At 47.5% G+C, this 23,837-nt stretch overlaps 1 protein-coding gene across 1 annotated transcript in view; it reads right to left on the bottom strand.

Moving 5' to 3' along the window:
- Positions 1-2,531: 2,531 nt before the first annotated feature.
- The window catches only part of LOC146801851 (trifunctional purine biosynthetic protein adenosine-3-like), a 253,558-nt gene continuing 232,252 nt past the window's right edge, over positions 2,532-23,837 (bottom strand). The window contains exon 21 of the mRNA XM_085623717.1: positions 2,532-2,838. Coding sequence (XP_085479843.1) covers positions 2,629-2,838 — 210 coding nt within the window. The 3' untranslated portion in view covers positions 2,532-2,628. The remainder of the gene's footprint in view (positions 2,839-23,837) is intronic.

The raw sequence follows: 23,837 nt of genomic DNA on the forward strand, positions 1-23,837 counted from the left end.
CAGGTGTTTGTTGGCAAATTTTATAAGAAGAAGATATAGATAAGTTATCAAGTGGGTGGATTTAGAGAATAGATCCCCTGTTTGAGAAGCAAAGCATTTTTTGAGTTCTTTCCCTTATTGGTAGCCTTAGCTGTATGGGGCGCTAAACTAGCAAATAAAATGGTCATTTTCTATATTTATAACAGAACAGTGGTCGGAAAGCTAAAGATAAACATCTCTTGAATTACTGCAGAGAGTTATGCCAGGTTATCTGATGCATAACATAATATTTACACCCCCCCAAAAAAAAGCATATACCAGGAGTAGATAATAATATAGCAGATGCCTTATCTCGTTCCCAGCGGCAGACATTCCAAGGTTTGGCGCCCGGAACAGATCTGCGTAAACTCAGGTTCTGCAAAAGGTATGGGAATTAGCAGAGTAAAAATGCAGCAGCTTGTGGAAAAATCGCCTGCTTACCGAAGAGCAGGGTCAGAATTTCTAACATCAGGCGCTTATTATAGAGCTTATAGTGCTAAAGGTCTAGAAAATGTACGAAGGACTTTTTTCAATTCATTATAGCTAACATAGAAAGTAGCATTTCAGCTACTACAATGGCTGCAAAGCTGGAAGGCCTCAATTTTTATGGGAAATTCTTTTGGGCTTACGAGCCATCAGCCGACGAGTTGGGAAAGTGGCTTTAACAAGGTTGGGCAAAAGTAAAGAGGCTAATTCGTTTGTGAGCCTAATTGTCCTTGAAGAGTCCAAAACAGACTGGGTGGGGAAAGGAGCTAAGGCATTCATCCAAAAGTTAGGTGGTTCATATGCCCGATGTAAGTTTGGTTGGAATTCAAAGCTGCAGGAGCCGCCGCCGCGGAATTCTTTTTTTAGGCACTAAGATGAGTTTCGCCTAAAGGCATCTCCAGCGTTAGCAATAATGAGATACGCATTGTGCAGGTTGGGAGAGAATCCTTATAATTTCGGCACACATTCTTTCAGAATAGGCTCTGCCTCTGAAGCGGGTAGGTTGGGTTTCTGATTGCTGTTTAAGATATATTAGAAATTTAAAAGTTTTATAAGTTTATTACACAAGTTAACATTACGTTTCTTTCTAGGTCATAATTCAGGTCCTCCTGTGGCTTGTGACCATTTGGATAATCGGATACTTTTTTGCAAAGCGGCCGGCGAAACAAGCTGAAAAAAGAGATTTTAGGTTTCCGTTCTGACTAAATAAGAATTGATTGGTGGGACAGAGGAGGCACGAATTGGGGACAGTTGATGCCATGTTTAAGTGAAATACTATCAGTAAGAAGATGCCCTGATGTTTTACTTATTAATTTGAGGGAAAAGGATTTAGTTCAGCTGTCAGGTTTAGGTGTAATAATAGAAATGAAATCGGACTTAGAATTATTCGTTAGATCTTGACCCAAAACAAAATTGATTTAACAGCGCCTGTCCATAGGAGGGTGTAAAGAGGAGCAGAGAAATTCACAGCGGTGGAAAGGGCCAGGAGAAAAGTTCATAGAGAGCTAAATCGTTTCTGCAGCATCAATGGGGTAAGCTGGTTGGCTCATAATGACATAACCAAAGAAGATTTCAAACTTTTTTTCGCCAGGATGGGGTTTACTTTTCATTTACAGGCAATGAATTGTATATATTGAATATAAAAGAGAAGTAAGCAGTTTCAATAGAATTTAATTCATGGTGTTAAAGGCAGGCTGTTTAGGTGACCGCTCCAATTTTTTCTGTCACTCAGAGTTGGTCCAAATTGGGGTCAGCTGTTTTAGCGCCATGCTTTTTAAGAGTACTTATAAAGTCAGGTTTTTTAGGTAAGTTGGAGGTGCAGAAAAAACGGCTTGCTATACGAGAAATGTAAAAAGAAAGTGTTTTCAAAATAAGAAACGGGGGGGGGGGGAACGCCTGTGCAGGGTATTTTCCTGGTCGCAGAATTTGAGGAGATCGAGACAGGCAGGAAGAGTCGAGGGCATTCAGAGTAGCTTCGGACAGAGGGGAACAGGGGAGCGAGGAACGAGGCAGGAGAAAGGCAGGGGATGAAAGAAAGGGGGTGAGGAGGATGGTTGCTTAGAACAATGTTTGAAAGTTTCGGGGAATCACTTGAGGGCTGGGGTGGGTGTTAGGATATTGACTGTGTATTAGTGAGGCCTTGTTATATTGTTGTAAAAATGAAACTGCATACCTGTCCAATAAAGCGCCCTCTTACCCCAAATGGCCTGGTTATTTCCATATCGCCTGATGTCACTACTATTCTGTTTACAGACACCTCCACTCTGATACTGAAGCATATACATTCTCCTACAGCATAGTTCAATAAGGAGGGTGCATGGTAATCTCACAGAAGGATACCTGCAGCATTTCATGTCTTTGAAAGCACCCCTATTGTACCTGAAACCTACTCTTTTCATATAAATATTTGCGCACTTGTATGAAAACACAAAATAGCAGATTTTATTAAACTACTTTTATGTTTATTATTTTCTGTGTGCTGTTCGGTGCAAGATTTGTATGCAGAGAAATAGGAAACCCCAGCGGGGACATACCACTGAGAAAAATAAACAAATCAAACGTTTCTTGATCTACACATCGTCTTTACTCCTGAAGTAGTGCGGGGATGAGCTTGAAGGCATGCTTTCAGATTAGGGCAGACGGTCCTTCTAGTTCTCTCCAGCACACCTTGCCGTCTTGTCCTAGATGGACTGCTCCGCTGGCCACCAGCTGCAAGGCGGCAGGGAGGGCCCTCTGCTCCGCTGCATTCACTCGCTCCAGCAAGCTCTCTTCTGTGTCGCTGACTTCCACTGGTACGACTTCTTGAAGAATGATAGCTTCAGTATTTGATTCACTCTGTAAGAACACGATTTTGATATTACATCAGTTTGAAATGCAGGGTGGGAACGAAAAGAGAGAAATAGCCCGCTCTGAAATTTTTGATGATGATTTTGATGCCAACCAGTTATTCAAGAAACAAGTTTGTGCATTTAGCAGTTGAAGTTAGCCCGAAATGTACCACCCTGATCATAAGCAGGCCAAACTCCTAGAGTCTGATTTTGTAAAGGTCCTATCGACAAATCGCAGCCAGCATTCCTGCTTATCTGGTAGCAAGCTCACCATCTGGTGCTTCCCACCACACCCGCAGCTAGGACACCATCATAATGCAGACTAAGAAGTGTAAACAAGTACTGGCAAAGCCAATAGTTCTTCACTATACAAAAGCTATTGGCTTTGGCAATGTGTTTTTGCAATGTTGTACACCAGTGTGGCTGCTGTTCCGCGTTGCTAAATGTTAGTGATTTGGAGTATTCTAGAGTGGAGTGGAGGGGAGTAGAGTGTTGTAGAGTGAAGTGGGGGGGGGGGGGAGTACAGTGTCTTAGAGTTGAGGGGAGTATAGATCAGTGATGGAGAGTATAGTAGAGTGCAGTGTCAGAGTGGGGTGGCATAGGGTTGGAGTGGACTGAGGTTGGATTGGGTGCGATGGGGTACATTCAGATTGGTTTGGGGTGGATTAGATCAGAGTAGTGTGGTTTAGAGTTAAGTGAATGTGAGTGAAGTGGAAGGGGTGGATTGGAGTGTGGTGTGCTGGGTGGACTGGATTGAGTGGGGTTGACTGAACCAGGGTGGGGTGGATTGAATTGGGGTAGAGTGTGGTAGACTGGAGTAAAGTGGGGTGGGGTTGGGTGGACTGGAGAGAGGTGGATTGGAGTGAGGTGGGGTGGACTGGAGTCGATTAAACTGGATTGGATGGATTGGAGTGAAGTAGATTGGTTTGCTTTTTTTTTTTTTGGGAAAGTACAAAAGTAGAAAAACCATTTCGAACAAGTACCTACCCTCCCTCCAACCCTCACCCCCGAAGCTTAAAACATTAGAATAGGATCTTGGTGAGTGATCTAGTACAGGAATTCAATGTCTAAAGTTTCGAAAATCGATAAGCCAGTGAATATAGGGGAGAAGAAAAAGGATAAAATTGGAAATACCAGTGCATCATGATTTATACAGTTGAATCTTGTTATGGCGTAAACAATATAGGTAACTGAATATCTCGTCTGAGATCGGACAAGGTCAGGGGCTATTGTAAGTACCCGGAAAATCCCCCCAGCTAAGACCTTCCTGCGTTTGGGTGTTGCCTATATTTCAGGGTTCAGGGGGTAGGTAAATCCTGCCTAGGATGGAGAACATGAATTATGACTTATGTATATACCTAGAGCCCCAATTAAGTCCATCTCTATCTTAGCCAAGCAGATAAGGGTTGCCAGATGGCCAGACCCTTCTTTTTTCCTCGGAAGCCCATTCTGGAAAATATAGCCTTTTCCATATGACAGGTAGAAAACAGTCGAGCTAGCCAATAAGAGAATGATGGAGGATTGGGGTCTTTCCAAGAAGAAGCTATGCAGAGACGTAGAATAGTCATGGCCACAAAAATAAGTGTGCCTCCATTATTTCTACAAATCTTGTCTTGCGTGCCTAATAAGACAATTGTGGGGGTCAGCTGGAATTCCCAAGAAAGAACTTTAATAAGGAAGTCTTGTATCTGACCCAATAGGGTTGTGAGTTGGAGACAGGTAGCAAACGTGTATCGAGTCTACACTGAACTCTGCACATCTAGGACAGAACGTTCCAGCCCCCCTTCCCCATTTAGCGACTCGGCCAGGTGTAGTATATTTTTTTAAAAAGCGGTTTAAAAAAATTGTGCCTGTAATTTGGCTGAGAGCAAGTCCCTCCTAGCAGGTTGGACGGCCTGTTTGAATATGTTAAAGGGGATGTTCAATTTCACATGCCATTTATTAGCAGTAGCAAGCATATCGTCGGGCATTAAACTAACTAATATAGCATATATATATCCAATCCTAGGTGGGGTGATGTTTTTTAATTTGTCAATGAGGTCTAACCTAGAGAAGCCAGCAGTCCCCCTGGTCTTGCTGGTCAAGAAGTCTCTAATAGCCATATATTTAAAAGACACCAGGTCCCCCAGATGAAATTCAATTTTAAGTGCACAGAAGGGTTTGATGCCATAGTTGGTTATCAGGTCTCCCATTTTGAGTATACCAGCCCGAAGCCATTCATGTAGGTAAGAAGACCAGAAAATCGCAGGTAGATTAGGGTTGTTATTAGGGGAGAATAGTAGTACCCGTTTGTAATAACCAAAGGAGAGCTGTCTCCAGAGACAGCCGCGAGTCTCTTCCCCCAAAAGCAGTTGATAAGGCGATGGTAGGCCTGTGTTTGGGGTGTGTGAGTGTTCCTGAAGCAGCTCTGCGCTATATTGCATGACCGAGGCCCAATAGTAAAATCTTAAATAGGGCAGTTTAAAAGCTCGCCTTGGTTGAGAGTATGCCCAGATAAATTGAGAAAAAATTTGGTCGAATCTCTGTAACATTATTTTGCCCATCTCCAGAGTAATGGCCCTGAAGAAGTACAGCAATTTAGGAAAGTAGGTCATTTTAATGACATTACATCTCCCCACTATGGTAAGATGTAAATTATTTAACCATTTAAGTGCTCATTTAGTTTCAGTAGCTAACTGGGTCAAATTCCTTTCTGCTAACAGGTCGATATTGGCAGTTAGAGTGACCCCCAGATATTTTGCTGACTGTACCACCCGGCTATCTGCCCAGTCAATCTGATTATTAATGATAATCTGAGTTTTGCCTTGATTAAGGGCATAGCCTGATATTTTCCCAAATTGTTTGGCCTCTTGTTCTAAAGCGTTACTGGCGCTCACAGGGTCAGGGGTCACTACCGCCAGGTCGTCGGCGTAAGCCATGATGTTAGTAACTAGCCCAAATCTGCTCACCGCTCGAATAGATTGATTATTTTCTATAGCCTTGATGAAAGGATCTATATAAAGAGCGAAGAGCAGAGGTGAGCACGGAAAACCTTGGCGGGTCCCCTGTGAGATTTTAATCTGCTCCTTCAGGGATTATAGTAGAGAGCTTGTATTGCTTTAGGCCCAAAGCCCATTTTCCTCATGGTGACCCAGAGAAATGACCAGGAGACCCGATCAAACGCTTTCTCAACGTCGAGTAGAATTAGTGAGATCGAGTCTCCTGCTACTTGAGCCGCGTCCAGCAGGGTGATAGCTCAGCAGATATGCTCCGTCGTACTCTTTTTAGGGATGAACCCATGTTGCCACTGTGATACCAGAGACTCTATTCTTAAAGATAGTCTTGTTGCGAATATTTTGGCATAAATCTTAGAATCATAGTTAATTAGGGTTATTGGTCGATACGATCCCATTTCTAGAGGATATTTATCCTTTTTGGGAAAATTGCTATCTTGGCATTGGACCAAGAGTCCGGAGGGGGTTCACCATTAAAGATGGAAGCTACCAATACAGTAAGAAGGGCGTTTATCTGAGGGGCAAATATTTTATAAAACTTAACCGGTATGTGATCAATGCCGGCCGCTTTGCCATCCGGGAGACATGCCAGGGCTTTAGCTATCTCATCCCATTCGGGAGATTCCTCAGTTGGTTGTGATCTTCGAGACTAAGTGCCGCTTGGGTGATCTGTTCTAGATATTCCAAGCTTTCCTCCTCTCTCAGTTTTAAGGGCCCTATGTTGTCTTCAGAGTAAAGATTCTGATAAAACTCGCGGAATGCGTTATGCATCCTTTGTGATCTCGCAAGAGACGAGTTGAATTGACAAAATTTTGCTAGCATACGCTTGTTGTCTAATTCTAAGAGCAAGTTGGTGGCCGATGTTATCACCACGTTCATATATTTTCTCTCTAGCAGAAGCCCATTTCATAGCAGTTTTTTCCACCAATATGGCCCCTATTTCTGTCTTGCTGGCTATCACTTATTTCTGGGCACTTTCAATTTCGACATCCGAATTAACTGCTAAGATTAATTTTTACTCAGCTTGCTTCATTTTGTCTTGTGCCTTTACTAGCTCGACTTTGTTTTTTTTGTTCTTCCTTATGGAATACTGCAAGGTCTCCCCTCGGATGCCCGCCTTCATTGCGTCCCATACGGTTCGCACTGCTGCTGAGCCTATATTATTTTCCAAGAACTCTTTAATCCACCCCTGCATGTGTGATCGATAGCCCTCATCATACAGTATGTCTTTTTCGAAGCTCCAGCTCGAAATTTCCCCCCCTGGACCCTAGCCCGCAGATGTTTAGGATGAGAGGATTATGGTCCGACATAAAACGTGGGGCGACCTCAATAGAGCAGTTTTGGAGAAGAAATGAGGAGACAAGGAAGTAATCTAGCTTAGCAAGGGAGAGGTGAGGAGCTGAGAAATAAGTGTAACCCGGATGGGTTGGTTTTAAAGTGGCCCAGACGTTGCTGAGCCCATGTATCTGAATTAAATTAAGTAGGACCTGATAGACTTTAGGCTTCCTACCTGTATAAGGCCAGTAATCAGTTGCTTTCCAGTTGCTGGGCAGATTGATATTTAAGACCCCAGAGATTACCAGTGGTAGAGGCCAATGGGCAAGTTCTCCCGAGATCCAGTTAATGACCTCGTGGTCATCAGTGTTGCTCCCATATATAGAGCACAATGTAAAGACCGGGCTGGGGAGGGATATGGCATTCTGCAGTAACCCACCTGCCAAGAGGATCAGATTTCACCCTGTTGGAAGTTAATGGGTGTCTGTTTTGAACCAAAACTCCTACCCCTCTTGTCATTGCCCCCTGAGAGGTTCCTCCAACAACCCTATACCCCAGTGAGTTTAATAAATGTTTCTGGGATCCCTCTATATGCGTTTCTTGCAGGGTGGCTACTTCAGCTCCTAAAAAACGTAGGCCCTGAGCTACTTTCTGCCTTTTCAGGGCATCATTTAAACCACAGATGTTAACAGACATAATTTTTAAGGAACATTGATTCTTCATATTGTTTAACATTTTTGTTTTTCTCCTAAATCTACCCCTTGAGTCGTCATACCTTTAGTGTATCCCACAATATACTGAGACTTACTTGTACATTTTTTCCTTTCCAATTTTCTATTCTTTTGATTTGTTTTTTACCCTTCTTTTTCTGTGTTTTGGTTTCATGAACCAATATTGAACTTGTCAATATCGTGAGCCCCCTCACCACCAAGTCGTGACCCCCCCTTCCCTCCCACCCCCAAAAATAGAGCAAACAGGGAAACCCTGAGTGATAGTTATCAGAATGCCTCGCTGCTAAGCCGCGCCTTGAATTTAACCAGTAACCTGATCGGCCTTAGGCTATGATATTGCGGGTTTTTTTTTATCCCCTTCCCCTTTAAGGCCTAAAGGAACAGACCACCCAAAAAGAAGAAAAAAATAGTCAAAGTAACGCACAATATATGACTTATGGGAAACTTCCCTGTCAATCAAGTATGACAAGGGAGATTATTCCATTGAGCTGGGATTACTTTCCTAGCTGATCAGATTACACTTCTGGAGGTAAGTTTTCCCTCTAACCCTTACTTGTAACCCCTTTTTTTGCCTTTATCTCCCCCAGGTATTCCCCTGCCCTGACCTCGGACATAAAGATCTGTATGGATCCGTTCAGAATAACTTTCAGCCTGGCAGGATTCATTAAAAACACTTGGGCGCCTAGCTGTTGAAGTGGAGTGATTAGTTGGCGCAGATGCCATCTGCGCTCTACTGTTGTGTGGCAAAAATCGGGTTTAGCGAAAAACAGCACACCATTAGCTCCCTTCAATGAGTTTGGGCAGACTTGATCGTACACAAACTGTCTGAAAGAATACTAAAAAAGCCCTAGGCTTTCCATCAGAAAAATTGCTGCCACTTCGTCTCAGTTTTAGATTGAAGGGGAAGTGGTGCACTCGCTGGATTCCATAATCCCAGTTCCAATTTGTTTGGTTCTGGAAGGTTTCAGGGAGCAGTTGTACAATATAGCGTCTTGGTTCATCTCCTTCGGCTCTTTCCGGGATGCCTAGCAGTCGGAGATTGTTCCTGCGCTGTAGATTTTTCTTGCTCCTCCAATTTCATCCTGACATCTGCTAGGCATGCTTCATGAGAAGAACCCTGGCTCTTTAAGGTGGATACCTCTGTTTCTGGGCTCTATGTACGGCCTTCAACCATACTGACACGGTTGCTGATGTCAGTGCATATCTTATTTAGTTTTCGCAGGCCCCCTTGTAGCTTTTTGGCTGCCCCCTTAGCGGCTCCATTGTCAGAGCGAGCCTCTTCTTGGAATTCTTTGATCAAGGCCAAGATAGAGGATAAGGAGGGTTCTGTCGAGGGTTCTGTTGCTGGTTTAGCATTTTCCCAGATAGACATCTGCTCAGCTTCGTCAGCTGGGGGAAAGGACATTTGTGAGTCTGAGTAGTCCCATTTAAGTTGACTGTGTCTTTTAGGAGGATTTCTGCTTTTCTTCTTCTGGCGTTGTACCGTCCCTGTATCTTTAGAGAAGTCAATGCTGATATCCTCGGTAGAACTGGTTTGATCTCCATCAGAGGATGTCAAAGAGCCGTCTGAGACAGAGTAGAAGTGCTCCCCACTGATCTCTGGGGTCCAGGGGGCTCTGAGGACCGGATTTGGCTCTATTCTTAGGATATTATCTGTAATGCCTGTTGCTAGGTGTTTTTGCCCAGTCGCATTTTTCTCCGTCTTGGAGGAGCTTAAGTGTTGAACAGTCGAGAAGGCAGAGTCCTGAAGGGATTATGAGCCTAAGTCTGGAGTAGGTCTGGTAGCCTCTTCAGGTAAAGGAGTAATATTACATGGGTTACATGGCTTACTAGATAAGCTTACTGAAGCGACTAGTCCTTCTGTGCCACTTTGGACTACCGGCTGCTCACTAGGTGGTTGAGATTTCTCCTTCTGATTAAGTATGCCAATTTCTTGGGGTCCACCTGTCTTTGGTTCAGGTTCTCCCGGACCTCTCCAGGCAGATGTTCTAATTCAGGCGCAGTTGGAGGGGTAGGGGTAGGGCTTGGAGCAGCATCTAGAGCAGTGTCGAGGTTGTAAGGCGGTGCCTTGAGACCAGTGAGCATTTCTACAATCGTGGGTTGAAGGCCGCCTTTAGCTCCCCCAGCGCCCCTGCCACCCCCAGCTTTCCCCGTGGCCCGTCTAAAACATTTAGCCTCCCGTTTACCTCTGAGTGAGCTGTCCTGTGTAACTGCTTCCCCAGGAGCGAGGCTACTTGATGTAGACTGGGCGACCTTTGGCTTGTTGGATTTCCCAGCCTTGGAGCCTCTGGTCGACATCCTCAAACACGCACGTCGTCCCCGCGCAAATGGAGAGAGTCCTGAAGTGGGCGCGAGCACCAGAGAGGCAAAGTGGCACAGTGTCAGAAGGCAAAAAAGGAAATGGAGCGCTCCTCCCAGCGCAACACACTTCCCACCGGCAAAGATGACTTTTGTTCTTTCCAAGGCTTGAGCACAGAAATGCTGCCCATGCGTCCTGCTCCTGCATGGACTCAGCGTCGCCAGCAGGGAGCCCAGAGCGAGCACGAGCCCCGCAGAGAAAAGGCGATACACAATCTGGAGGCAGAAGAAGAGACACGGTGCTCCTCCCAGCGCAATGTGCACCATGGCAGCAGAGTGAACTACCGAGCTCCCCCGGACTTGTCGGCAGAGCGGCAGCGCTCGCGTCTTGTTCTCTCTGTGTTAACGTCGGGGGTCCAGAAGTAAGGGCGGGTGCTGGGGGCACAATGCATCACAATGTCTGATGGCAGCAGCAGGAATGTAGCGCTCCACCTAGCGCGACGTGATCCCGACGGCCCGGAATGCCTCACCGGGCTTGAAAGCGGAGCTGCTGTCCTCGCGTCCCGCTCCCTCGCGGCTTCAGCATCGTAGGTCAGTCAGTCCGCATAGCCAATGGTCGAGATGCGCGGCATGTGCGACTGCGCGACATGGATTCACGCTGACACCATCTTGCTCTCCGGGGTGGATTGGAGTGAGGTGGGGTGGACTGGAGTCAATTAAACTGGATTGGATGGATTGGAGTGAAGTAGATTGGATTGCAGTGGGATACATTGGATTTGCGAGGGGCAGATTGCTTTGGATTATGGTGGGGTAGATTGTTTGGGATTGAAGTGGGGCAGATTGTTTTGGATTTAGTGGTGTGGATAGGACTGGAGCGGGATGAATTGGATTGGAGTAGATTGAATTGCACTGATTGGATTAGAGTGAGGTGGATTGGATTGAGGTGGATTGTACTGGGGTGGGGTGGATTGGATTGGATTGGATTGCATTGCATTGGGGTGAAGTTGAAGTTAAAGGGATTTGTAAAGCGCTCTACCACCAAGCGGTTTCTTGGCGCTGGGACCAAGCCACTTCATGGCGGCACAAGAAGGGAGCTAAGATGGATATGCCAACGAGAAAAGATGAGTTTTAAGGGCTTTGCGGAAGTGAGCGTAGGTGGGGATGGATCTAATGGTGAAAGGAAGTGAGTTCCAAAATAAGGGGGCAAGGGTGGTAAATCTGGAGCCGCCACATTTTTTTCTCCGATAACGAGGGGTGCTGAGGAGGAATTGGGTAGAAGAGCGGAGGGTTCTAGTGGGAGCATAGATAGTGATCTTTGATGTAATGAAGACTGGAGCCATGCCGGCCAGTGACATAAATATCAGGCAACCCATCTTAAAAAGGGATCACTCCAGGATGGGAAGCCAGTGAAGGGTCTTCAAGAGAGGGGTCGTATGATGAAATTTTGGGAGCCTATAGATAAGGCGAGCTGCCTGGTTCTGAATTAGCTGCAGGCGACGGCGCTCATATGCAGGGATTCCGACATATAGGCTGTTGCCGTAATCCAGGCGAGATAGAATCAGAGCCAAGATGATAAGCTTAAGGGCTTCCAATGAGAAGTAGCGGGAGATTTTGCGGATTATTCTGAGGGATGAAAAACAAGATGAGACCACCGAGCTAATCTGAGGGCGCATCGAGAGGTCTTGACTGATTTTAATGCGCAGGGTTTTCACTGACATAGAGGGACGGGGGGGAGATCCAAAAGTGGAGGGCCAAAAAGCAGGAGACCAGGGGTTAGAAGGACCACCGATGAGAACCAACTCAGTCTTCTCTGGATTTAATTTAAGTTGATTGAAGTTCATCCAATCATGGATGAACATCAAGGTAGAACGGAACTTAGAAATAGAATCAGAGGAGCGAGAGAGATTAAAAATAAGTTGGAGGTCATCGGCATAGTTGAAAGCCGTGACCTCCATTTCTTGTAAGGCTGCAATCAGGGGGTAAATGTAAAGATTAAAGAGAAGAGGGGAAAGAGAAGAGCCCTGAGGCACCCCGCAAGAAACAGGACAGGCAGAGGCAGAAAAACGTTCTAGTTTGACAGCCTGGGAGCGATCCGTCAAGAAGGAAGTGAGCCAAGCCAAGGCTGAGCCCCGAATGCCGGCGCCCTCGACACAGTCTAAAAGGATGGAATGGTCGACCGTGTCGAAGGCGGCGGACAGGTCGAGGAGGACCAGGGCTTGAGGAGAATTGATGTCAGCACTTCTCCTCAGCTCGTCCAGCACGGAAAGAACGACGGACTCCGTAGAGTGGGCAGGACGGAAGCCAGCCTGATTGGCGGCAAGGAGATGATTTCCTTCAATATAGGAAGAAAGGCAAGAGGTGGTGTGACTCTCCAAAATCTTACTTAAAAAAGGAAGCAGAGAGATGGGCCTGAAATTCAGGAGGACGGTAGGGCGGCACCCGTCTCTTTTAAAATAGGAATAACTGTAGCGGCCTTGAATGAATCTGGGACAGTACCCTGGGAAAGAGAAGAGTTGAGCAGAGCAAGGGGGGGTTCCAGGCAATTAGAAAAAATCTCCCGCAGAATATGGGCAGGGCAAGGATCCGCTGGCGATCCTGACTTAACCTTCTGCAGGAGAATGAGGAAAGCCTCCTTACAGATTAGCAGAAAATGGTCAAAAGTGGAAGAGGTGGGCAGTGGGGGGGGGGGGGGACAGGAAAAAGAAGGAGGAGGTGACGGGATGTGACGTTTGATCGTGACAATCTTCTCAATGAAGTAGTCGTTGAAGGCATTACAAAGGGATTGGGAAGGGATAGGCTTAGGGGCAACTCTGTCGGAGGCTGCAAGTTCGTGCACAATGGAGAAAATCTCTTTGGGCTTGTTAGCCACTTGGTGAACTTTCTGGGAAAAGAATTCTAGTTTAGCTGAGAGTATGGCTTTTTTATAGTCCCAAAGGAGGGCCACGTAGCTAGCTTTAAGAGTCGGGCTGTACCTGTGTCTCCAGCATCGCTCGGCCTGCCTCAGCGCAAGTTTCTGAGCTTTTAAAGCGTCTGTAAACCATCTGTTTGCGTCATGAGAGCGGCATGTTCTGATACGCTTGGAGGGGGCAATTGAACCACAGGTAGCGAACAGCCAGCTATTAAGGGCGATCGCTTGGGAGTTAGGGGAAGTGTCAGCTAGTGTAGGGGATAAGGACGCCAAGGAACGACAAAGAGCGGGCATGTCTACACATTTCCAATTGCGAGCAGTAGTGTTTTTAGGGAAAGAGGGATTGGCGGTCACTCTCAAGTCGAGGAAAAAGGAGATCAGTGAATGGTCTGACCAGACACAGGGGAGCACAAGGGGGGTGGAAATGGACTGATTAAGGGTCCATACCTGGTCCAGAGTGTGGCCATGTATGTGGGTGGGAAGGAAAATGTGAGAGATAAAATTCATGCAATGGAGAGTATTGTTAAAATCTTTAGACATAGGATCTTCGTGAGGATCGCCTGGCCAGAAGTTGAAGTCGCCTAATAGTAGTACCGCAGCAATATTTACCACCAGGGTAGCTAATAAATCTTGAATAGCAGGGATGAAGTGAGGCATCGACTGAGGAGGTCGATAGCAAAGGACACAAGTGAGGGGAGTCTCGAGGTTAATAGAGCGAACAATCAGGCAGTCAACTGCTGAGATTGGGGGGAGGGGGAGGATTTGAAACTGAAGGTTGGAGCGGACAATCATCGCTACTCCACCCCCATTCTTTCCCTCTGGGCGATCAGCGCGGAGGACATGATACGAGGTGGGAAGCGCTGCTAAAATATCAGGCAAAGAGTCAGGAGTAAACCAAGTTTCGATCAAAAATGGGGCGTCAGGCTTGGAAGTTTCCAAGAGATCAAAAAGCTCTACTTGATGTTTGACCGCGGAACGAGTGTTGAGAAGGTAAACAGTGGCCAGAGGGGGGGGGACGTGTACGGGAAGGGGGAGGCGGATGTAAATGTGACGGCAATGATGCCGATGGGGATGACCAAAGCAAATCGGTCGAAGGGTAGTGGTATTCTTCGGCTGAATTACAAAGAGTATAAAGGTGATCCTCCACAGATTTGCTTATAGGCCAATTAGCCGAGTAAGTAAGCAAGTGAGCCGTAGAATATGGAACGCAAGTGACATGAGTAGGGGACCCGGGTCCCGGACTGGCGCGGACGGGCGCAGACGGGCTTGCCTTTGGCGCGCCTTCGGTGCGCCGCCGGCGCACCCGCTGCGCAGCCGGGAAGGAGGCATCCTCTTATAGGGGGAAGGTGGGCATGGCCGAGCGTGATCAGCGTCCCCCAGGGCTTCCCCAACGATGTCCGCGTCAGCGCTCCTCCCCAAGACCTCCCGCTGCAGCGCCCGAGACGACTGTGCAGGTAGGAGAATGGGGCCGAGATAAGGGAGGGGGGGCGAGTATACAGCAAGTTAAGAACAAACGATTCAAGTTTAAAACGTAGTCGTTGCTCCCGGCTTCCGCCTCAGGAGTTAAGCAGTGTCTGGTAGCCCGCGAACAAAGGCGCGATTTAATACAGCCGAGGGTGGGCGTGGCCGAGCGTGATCAGCGTCCCCCAGGGCTTCCCCAACGATGTCAGCGTCAGCGCTCCTCCCCAAGACCTCCCGCTGCAGCACCCGAGACGACTGTGCAGGTAGGAGAATGGGGCAGAGATGAGGGAGGGGGGGCGAGTATACAGCAGGTTAAGAACAAACAATTCAAGTTTAAAACGTAGTCGTTGCTCCCGGCTTCCGCCTCAGGAGTTAAGCAGTGTCTGGTAGCCCGCGAACAAAGGCGTGATTGAATACAGCCGAGGGTGGGCGTGGCCGAGCGTGATCAGCATCAGCGCTCCTCCCCAAGACCTCCCGCTGCAGCGCCCGAGACGACTGTGCAGGTAGGAGAATGGGGCCGAGATAAGGGAGGGGGGGCGAGTATACAGCAAGTTAAGACCAAACAAATGGATTGGATTAGAGTGAGGTGGGTTGTATTGGGTGGGACAGATTGTTTTGGATTGGGGTGGGGCAGATTGTTTTGGAGTGGGGCAGATTATTTTGGATAGGAGTGGGGCAGATTGTTTCAGATTGGAGCGGGGCAGATTGTATTGGAATGGAGCAGAATGAAGCGGGCCAGATTGTTTTGGATTGGAATGAGGCAGATTGAAGTGGGGCATATTGTTTTGGATTGGAGTGGGGCAGATTGTTTTGGATTGGTGTGGAGCAGACTGTTTTGGACTGGAGGGGGGGCAGACTGTTTTGGACTGGAGGGGGGCAGACTTTTTTGGATTGGAGTGGGGCAGACTTTTTTAGATTGGAGTGGGGCAGACTTTTTTAGATTGGAGTGGGGCAGACTTTTTTGGATTGGAGTGGGGCAGACTTTTTTGGATTGGAGTGGGGCAGACTTTTTTGGATTGGAGTGGGGAGTGGGGCAGACTTTTTGGACTGGAGGGGGGCAGACTGTTTTGGATTGGAGTGGGGCAGACTGTTTTGGATTGGAGCGGGGCAGACTGTTTTGGATTGGAGCGGGGCAGACTGTTTTGGGTTGGAGCGGGGCAGACTGTTTTGGATTGGCGTGGGGCTGATTGTTTGGATTGGTGTGGAGCAGACTGTTTTGGACTGGAGGGGGGGCAGACTGTTTTGGACTGGAGGGGGGCAGACTTTTTTGGATTGGAGTGGGGCAGACTTTTTTGGATTGGAGTGGGGCAGACTTTTTTGGATTGGAGTGGGGCAGACTTTTTTGGATTGGAGTGGGACAGACTTTTTTGGATTGGAGTGGGGCAGACTTTTTTGGATTGGAGTGGGGCAGACTTTTTTGGATTGGAGTGGGGCAGACTTTTTTGGATTGGAGTGGGGCAGACTTTTTTGGATTGGAGTGGGGCAGACTTTTTTGGATTGGAGTGGGGCAGACTTTTTTTGGATTGGAGTGGGGCAGACTTTTTTTGGATTGGAGTGGGGCAGACTTTTTTGCGTTGGAGCGGGGCAGACTGTTTTGGATTGGCGTGGGGCAGACTGTATAGGATCGCAGTGGGGCAGACTGTATAGGATCGCAGTGGGGCAGACTGTATAGGATCGCAGTGGGGCAGACTGTATAGGATCGCAGTGGGGCAGACTATAGGATCGCAGTGGGGCAGACTATTGGAGTGGAATGGGGCAGACTGTATTGGACTGGAATGGGGCAGACTGCATTGGCGTGGGGCAGACTGTATTGGATTGTAGTAGGACAAAGTGTTTTGAATTGGGGTGGACTGGGGAAGGAGTGGGGTGGAATGGATTTGGGTTAGGGGAATTGGATTGGAGTGGGGTGGATTGTGGTGGGATGAATTTGTATGCAGTGGGTGGATTGGATTGGAGTGGGGTGGATTGTTTTGGATTGGAGTGGGGCAGATTGTTTTGGATTGGAGTAGGGAAGATTGGAGTGCTGCGATTTGATTGGCGTGGGGAGGATTAGAATGGGGCATTCTGTTTTGGGTTGGACTGGGGCTGACTGTTTTGGACTGGACTGGAGTGGGGTGGACTAGAGCGGGACAGATTGTTTTGGATTGAGTGGGGTAGATTATTTTGGATTGGAATGTGACAGATTGTTTGAGAAAAGAACACTTGGCAAAATAAAAGAAAGTGAACTATAGAAAATAAATCTTTGCAATTTTGTTTGTCCTGCTGAACATGTTTTTGCCAGTCAGACGCCTTCTGTTTGCAGGGCACTCGACAGTTAAACGGAAGAAAATAGTGCCTCAATCATGTGTGGAGCAGCGGACGTGCACAGATTAAGCTGAATCAATCAGTGCTTGGTCCCTGCTCCACAGAGAGGAACGGAAATTACATTAGACCTGCTTTGACGAATTATGAGTCTGTTAAAAAGAGTGCCACCCAAGCCACAAATGGTAATCACTGGGTGGGCTCCAAGTCCTTTTTGTTAACAACACTGTCTCGCAAGTGAGATGCATGTGCTAGCACAAGGTCGACCCTAAAAAGAGGGGAAAAAACAAGACCACTGACCTTTTCCAACTATGAACCCAGGATCTGGAACAACATCCCTGTATTTACCAGGGCCACCTAAGGGCTGCTCCAATTTAGGAAAGAGTTGCAGACTAGCCCCTTCAAAGAACACTGCATCACAAGGCATTAACTGTCCACAACTCGCATACCTTGTTGACTTAGTTTGCCTTTGACCTTTCAGAGTGCTATGCTGCCTTTTTACTATTATCTCAATTTTGAAATTCCATATACATATATACACTAATATCTACCGGTCAGATCTCTATTTGCTACAAACAGCCAAATGTCAGCGATCACATTATAGTAGCTTCTCGAAGAAAGGATTTCTCAGTTAAAACACCCAGCTGCGTTCCAGAAACCCATACAAATCCTCTCATTCAGACAACTGCTTAATAGCTGCTATGTTACTAGGGATGGAAATTCTTCCCTCCTTTCAATCCAGGCAAACGGGTTCCTCGATGCACCCCTGTACCGACTGCAGAGTTCTCCAGATAATTCAGAGATATCCAGGTATTGTTGCTTTGGAGAAAGGGGTTTGGGAGGGAAGTAGAATAACTGCCAAGTATCTGACAAAGGTTCTGCTCTGACAGGAAGTATGATTGGGGTACTTTCAAAACTTGGAACTTCACAATTTTGGACTAAGCTGTTGTGAGAAAGTGCCATCTTTCTTGCATGGTATGCCCCCACTTTTTGCTGAATTGCTGAATGTACTTTGACTGAGTGTGCACTGGACTCCTGCCAATCAGGTGCCCAGGGCCTATGTTCCTTCCCTAAAACCTAAATCCCAAATTGGCAAACCCTGGCCACATGCCAACCCCTGGTAAATGGTACCCTAATGTACAATGCACAACAGAGGGCATCTTAGAGATGCCCCCTGAACCTAACCTACAATCCACGTCTGGTCTGAGGGGCTGCCTAGGCTGCCACACAGCAGACCTGTTGCTGGACCCCTGGGTAGAGAGCCATCCGCTCTCCTGGGCCTGCAACAATGCACATCCTGGGCGAGATGCTAGGTCTCCTCCCCCAGGATGGACATGGGGAAGCTTCAAAGGCATGCCGCCTTTGTGAGCTTCTCCAGGCCACTTGCTGTACCCAGCAACTGGCCCCTACCGGTTCTCAATCCCCACTCTGGCGGGAAGACTGGCTGGAAACCCCAAGGAAGGACAGGGGGTGTGCCAGCCTCTGCCAACCCCACCCCACCCCTCAGGTGGGGGAGGCGAGGTGAAGCACGTCTCTGGGCTCTCGCCATCTTGAAGATGGGGAGCCCTGCCCAATCAGGACTAGGCCACTTTACCCCTCCCACAGGAGAGTGGCAGGATAGGAGGTGTACCCACCCCAGGGCAGGGACCCAGTGGTCCTTGCCCTTTACCTACCTGTAACGCCCCTAAATTTAGTATTTAGGGGCACCCTGAACCTTCCTACCTTAGATTCCAGATTCTGAAACAGCAAAGAAGATCAAGAAGAAAGAAGACCTGCCGTGCAGCTGCTAAGAAGAGGAAGACACTAACTGTTTGGCCCCAGCCCTACCGGCCTTTCGACCCTCAAACCTGCTCCTGCTAAATCCCGGCACCTCCTGTGGCCAGCATCCTCACAAACCTCGGAGGACCTGGCTACCTTGTGACGCTGAGCATCTGGGACTTCCACGAGCACCCAAGGACCCACCTCGACGCTCCTGACGACGCCTGCAGCCTCAGAACCAGGGACCCCCCCCCCCAACCGCGATCAACAGAGGGTAAGATTTCCCAACACCAAAAGGCACCCCTGCACCCGGCGCCCTGCGGCCCCCTGTGCCCGACTCCTGGATACCTACCTATCCTTCAACTACCCAACTTACCTCTCGAAGTGGTGGTCACACCTGAAGAATCTTCGTCCCCGAGCTTGCAACCTTTGTTCGTCCTTGAGCTTTCCCATTGCAATCCATTGAGCCCCGAAGGCTCAAAGCACCCTGCAGCCAGCCGCCCGAGTGGCCCTGACAGTGCAACTTCTACTCCTACCTACTTCCCCATTTTCCCTGAGCAAGTGACCAGGAGCCCAGCTCCCACAGCCGCGTGGCCTGCTAGTCAGCAGCCATCAACCAAGGCCCCCCTGCCTCCCATAGGATAACATTGGGCCTAACTCACTCTGCACCCGGCTGCCCCTGTGCCTGTGTGTTGGTAATCTTTACCTTCCGAGCAGTGAAAGGCCCTCCCCACCCTGTTTGCATGGCTTCCCCAAACTAGTCAACAATACCATTTGACCTATGAGGTTCCCTCCTCCCTTCAACAGTAAACATTAGAAGACTTTCAAATATTTTGCTTCATATTACTGCTCCTCTTATCTCAATATTGTTTTTCTCTCCACAGGGGTCTGATCCCATACTTTAAAGCCATGACTTTTTGTAGAGCCCCCCTCAATGAAGACATTCAGGACGTTAATCTAAGCGAGTCTCAAGACTGCATCTTTTTCGGGCATTCATCAACAAGTCTGAGTTCAAGTCAATTTTTTCACCTCCAGGATCAGATGCGTTTGCAGGTACTTGGGAATCATAAGGCGTATTTGATCATTCATCACACATGGTGCAATCTGTTTGTAGCGATATCCACGGTGTTCCTGTCCCCAAGGAGCACGAGTGATATGTATTGTAGGGTGTGGGGTGTCTCAAACTCTGTGCTCAGCCACAGCGAACCACGGCATTTCCTCCCAACTGCACCCTGTTCCACATGTCCAGCCACGACCAAACTCCCTCGGTGTTGTTGAAACATGTTTTTCACATATATAGCCTTTCTGGGTAAAACACTTTTTTTAACAATACTCCGCACATGTTGTGGGTAAATATCCCAGGTGCAAATAATCTTAAGGTTCCGGCTGAACCAACAGGTTGATGCTCATAAGAACGTATTTTGGACTGTAATTAGGACATGATTCTTCATAAGCCAGTGTTGACCAGCATGTTGCCCACTCTGTACAGCTACGGCAAAGGTTTTGGCAGAAGGTTCATGCTTCTGAGATTGGTGTTGGCAAAGAGGCGAATAGCGATCAAATGGCTAAGTTCCGATCCGCCAACACTGGAGGGATGGCTGAGAGACCCAAGCAAATGGACAAAAGCAGAATTAATCTGAATGAAAGGGCCCAGAAATGATGAGAGGATAGAGGAGGATGCCCGAGCCTGGACACTCGTGATGGCGGATGCTAGAGACCCCCCTTGACCCCACTGTGAAGGCGGTTAGAGGAGGGGATGATGAGACAGATGAAGAAGGGGGACTCGGAAACAAGATAGGTAATGCAGAGTGTAAAAGACTAACCGGCATCTTGAGGGTGCAACATGAGTTTCGAGACCGAGACATGACCGGGGAGGCGGGTGGGGAGGGAGTTAATGTGATTACGTTGGTATACTTTGTATGGCAAAGACAAGGAAGGGGTCAAATTTAAACCTTCAAATGAGACATGATAAAAGATTATGATGATATAACATGGGAGAGGCAGGAAGGGGAAGAACAAGAACATGATGTATTAATACTGTACTTATGCCTTGCTATCACTCTGAGAAAACCAATAAAGATTTTCTAAAAAAAATAAACTACAGAAAAGGTTGCCATAAAACGTTGGACACAATTCTAGGTTTTTAAACGCAAGCCTTTGGGTCATAAATGCTGAATGGTGGAAGAGGAGAAAAAAGAGGAGAACCCCTGGGGCTCTTGCCCATTTTTCCTGGCATTTGAATAACTCCCTGAACCTCAGCAAAGGTTAGAGTTTGGTATACTTTCCTCTCAACCACACAGCTGTACATCACCCTCGCTCTCATTACCAAACATTGCATTGTTGGTTAGATTTGTGGACTCACTCAAATTGCCTGTCCCAGAAGCAAATTTGGCCTAGTTAGGTTTGTTCTTTGCAAATACATACACAGACATTAGGATACATTGAAGCTTCCTAAAAAAATAGTGCGCTCCTGCGTTGCTATACCAGTCAATAAAATCGCAGTCTTTTATACTGTAGCTTATTGCACCTCAAAATTGTCAGCCTTGGTGGTGGTTGAAGCCTGCCATAAAATACTATGTTTCATGTAACATGCAAAAACAAGCACTGGCATAGCCAATAGGTCTCGCCTTTGGGACCTTATAAGTGTTTAGTTATCCAGCACAATATCCTTGGTGCAACAACATCAATTCTTACATGGCTAAACACTTAAAAGGTCCCAAAGGCGAGACCTATTGGCTATGCCAATGCTTGTTTGGGTTGGTGTTTACCTCGAACCCTGCTCCTCGTGCATAAAAATTTGTTGGTGCGGCTTTCACCAATGTCCTCCTTGTTGCGCATCACAGCAGTGGAGACGTGCAGTGCATGAGCGCGCTCAAGAGGGTGTTAGCAACCCAACAATTCAAGGTTACGTTTCGGCTCCTGTGGAACGTGTTTTACTTTAATACGGAATGGAAAGGGCCGAAATGTAGGATCCGTTTGCAAATCCAGTTGATCACTTACAAATGGTTTCTACTGGATTCAAAATCTGCATTTTTTACATGGTATGACTATATAAGTCGAAGAGGAACAAGCAGGGCACACTCTACTGCTTAAAAACACCGAATACAGGCAAAACTCACCATTATAAACCAAAACCGCTTCAGCTTGCTACAGTGATCAACTGGACATTGTAATTATTCAGATTAACCCGAGCCTAATTTGCAGTGAATAAGATCCTGCAGAAACTATTCGTCACCGGCCACCTGGAGATTCCACGGAAAAGGGTTTGTAGCACATACGTGTGTAGCGCACACCTGAGGAAGGGGCACACGCACTGATTAAAATGAAGACCCAGCAGGGTGCCCCATGGTCTTAAACGTGACGAGGCTGCCAGCAAAGGGCTCATAAGTCTGAACTGTGCAACAATAACCACGCTACAGACCGCGCGCTGCCCAACTCTGAGGTTTGTACACATGACCGGAGTACAGGCAGAGGTGCACCCGGCCCCGACATGTGTACAAATGAGCATGCTGAAGGTACAGGGCAAACGGCCCTTAAACTACATAACCCTAAAAATGCAGCTTAATCGACCACCGCCTTGAAGTGTGCATGTGTGACAAGACTGTTGAGAGACTGTGCCCGGGCCAGAAGAGTGTAAACATGACCAAGCTGCCGCAAGAGCACGTGACACTCAAGTGTGTAAGGGGGAGCAGGCTGCAGGCAGAGGGCACCGGGCCACTGGAGTGCATACCATGACCAGGATGCAGGTGGACTGCACCCAGCCCAGGCGTGTGTAACCATGGCAACAGCCCAAGAATTGAATATAAACTTGGCCAGTCGCCTCTCAATGACTGAATTAGTATATTAAGTTGGTGATCAGGTACAGGCTGCAGGTAGGGCATGCCCACCCCCGAAGTCACTAAACACCAGCTGACTGAGACTGGCCCTGGCCCGGGTGGCCCCTGAAACGTGTAAACCCGATGAGCCTGCGACAGAGCGCACCCACACAAAGTGTTTAAACTTGACCATGGGACGGGTTAGCTGCCTGGCCTGTCGAACTTCCCTCCAGAAACTAACCTTCTTGAACTCTGCACCCAACAACATGAAACCCCCCAAGAACTGCGACACCTCTCCTGCAGGCGCGCGGGATTCAGCAAAAAAAAAAAAAGCGGCCACGAATATTAATGCGACCATGCTAATTACACAAGGAATGTCAGGAATGCAGCTGGCACCCGGCCGCGCTGCTGCTCGCTCCCAAGCTCCCTACGCCAGGGGAGTTAACGTTTAGAGAGAAGGTGGGACATGCACCCGCCTTTTGCCAATTGCAGGCTTTCAATTTTTGAAAGCCACACGCAAAGGCCAATTGAATTTGACAAGCAGACGCACAAGCTTTCAGAAAGCTTTGTGAATGTCTGCAGTGATTACAAGAGGCCCTCTCCAAGAGCAGCGCATGTGCGCTGCGCAAGCCGGAACCTAAAAATGGCGACTCGGGGGTCTCTACAGAACAGCAGTCGTGTATGTTGGTGTGGCTCCCTTAAATGACCTCCTGCAATGATGTAATCCCCCACAACATGGAATCTATGTATTGGTCCAGCTGAAATGGCAACAGTGGCAATCATGCTGCCCATCAATGAAGGTTTGGGCATTCAACATGACGATGCAGATTGGGCAAACAATGTATGAGGTGTGGATGGATGGAAACTGGACATCTGCCTGAGGAAAGGGACAAAACTTGGGAGGACTTGTCAAAGTGATGTGACATTTCATGACCGGTGACCAGTGAAAGATGGTGGTTCCCTCGTCTCTGGTGTTTTAGGTTAGATAAGTTCTGAGTGAGCAATACTAAGTCATTTATAGGATGATATATAATAATCTATTATTTATATTTAAATTATTATTCTGAGGTATAGCCATGCTGGAGAACTTAGCTTCAAAGCCAACACGTCGTGAAATAAAATTATATGTATTGGCGCAGAAATGTTTGTTTTGTTACAGTCGTACCTTCAAGGCGGACAGTATTACTTTCTAATCCCTTAAAGGTAAATGCCTGTCTTTTTTTATTTTCTTTCATAAACAAATATGCACCCAATCCCAATCTATTGTCCACCCATCTGAATCTCCTTATAGTCGCCCCCCTTTAAAAAAGAAGAGAGTTGGGGGATCAAGACCTCGTTTTTGAATTCCCTCCCTTCAGAGATCAGATTCACTTCCATTTACTTAAGATTCCGGAAGCTTCTGAAGACCTGGCTGTTCAGACAAGCCAACAATTAGGCTGATGCAAGGCCCTGTGCTGTCTTCTATT

Source organism: Triturus cristatus, chromosome 8 (genome assembly GCF_964204655.1).
Source record: "Triturus cristatus chromosome 8, aTriCri1.1, whole genome shotgun sequence".
Taxonomy (NCBI): Eukaryota; Metazoa; Chordata; class Amphibia; order Caudata; family Salamandridae; genus Triturus; species Triturus cristatus.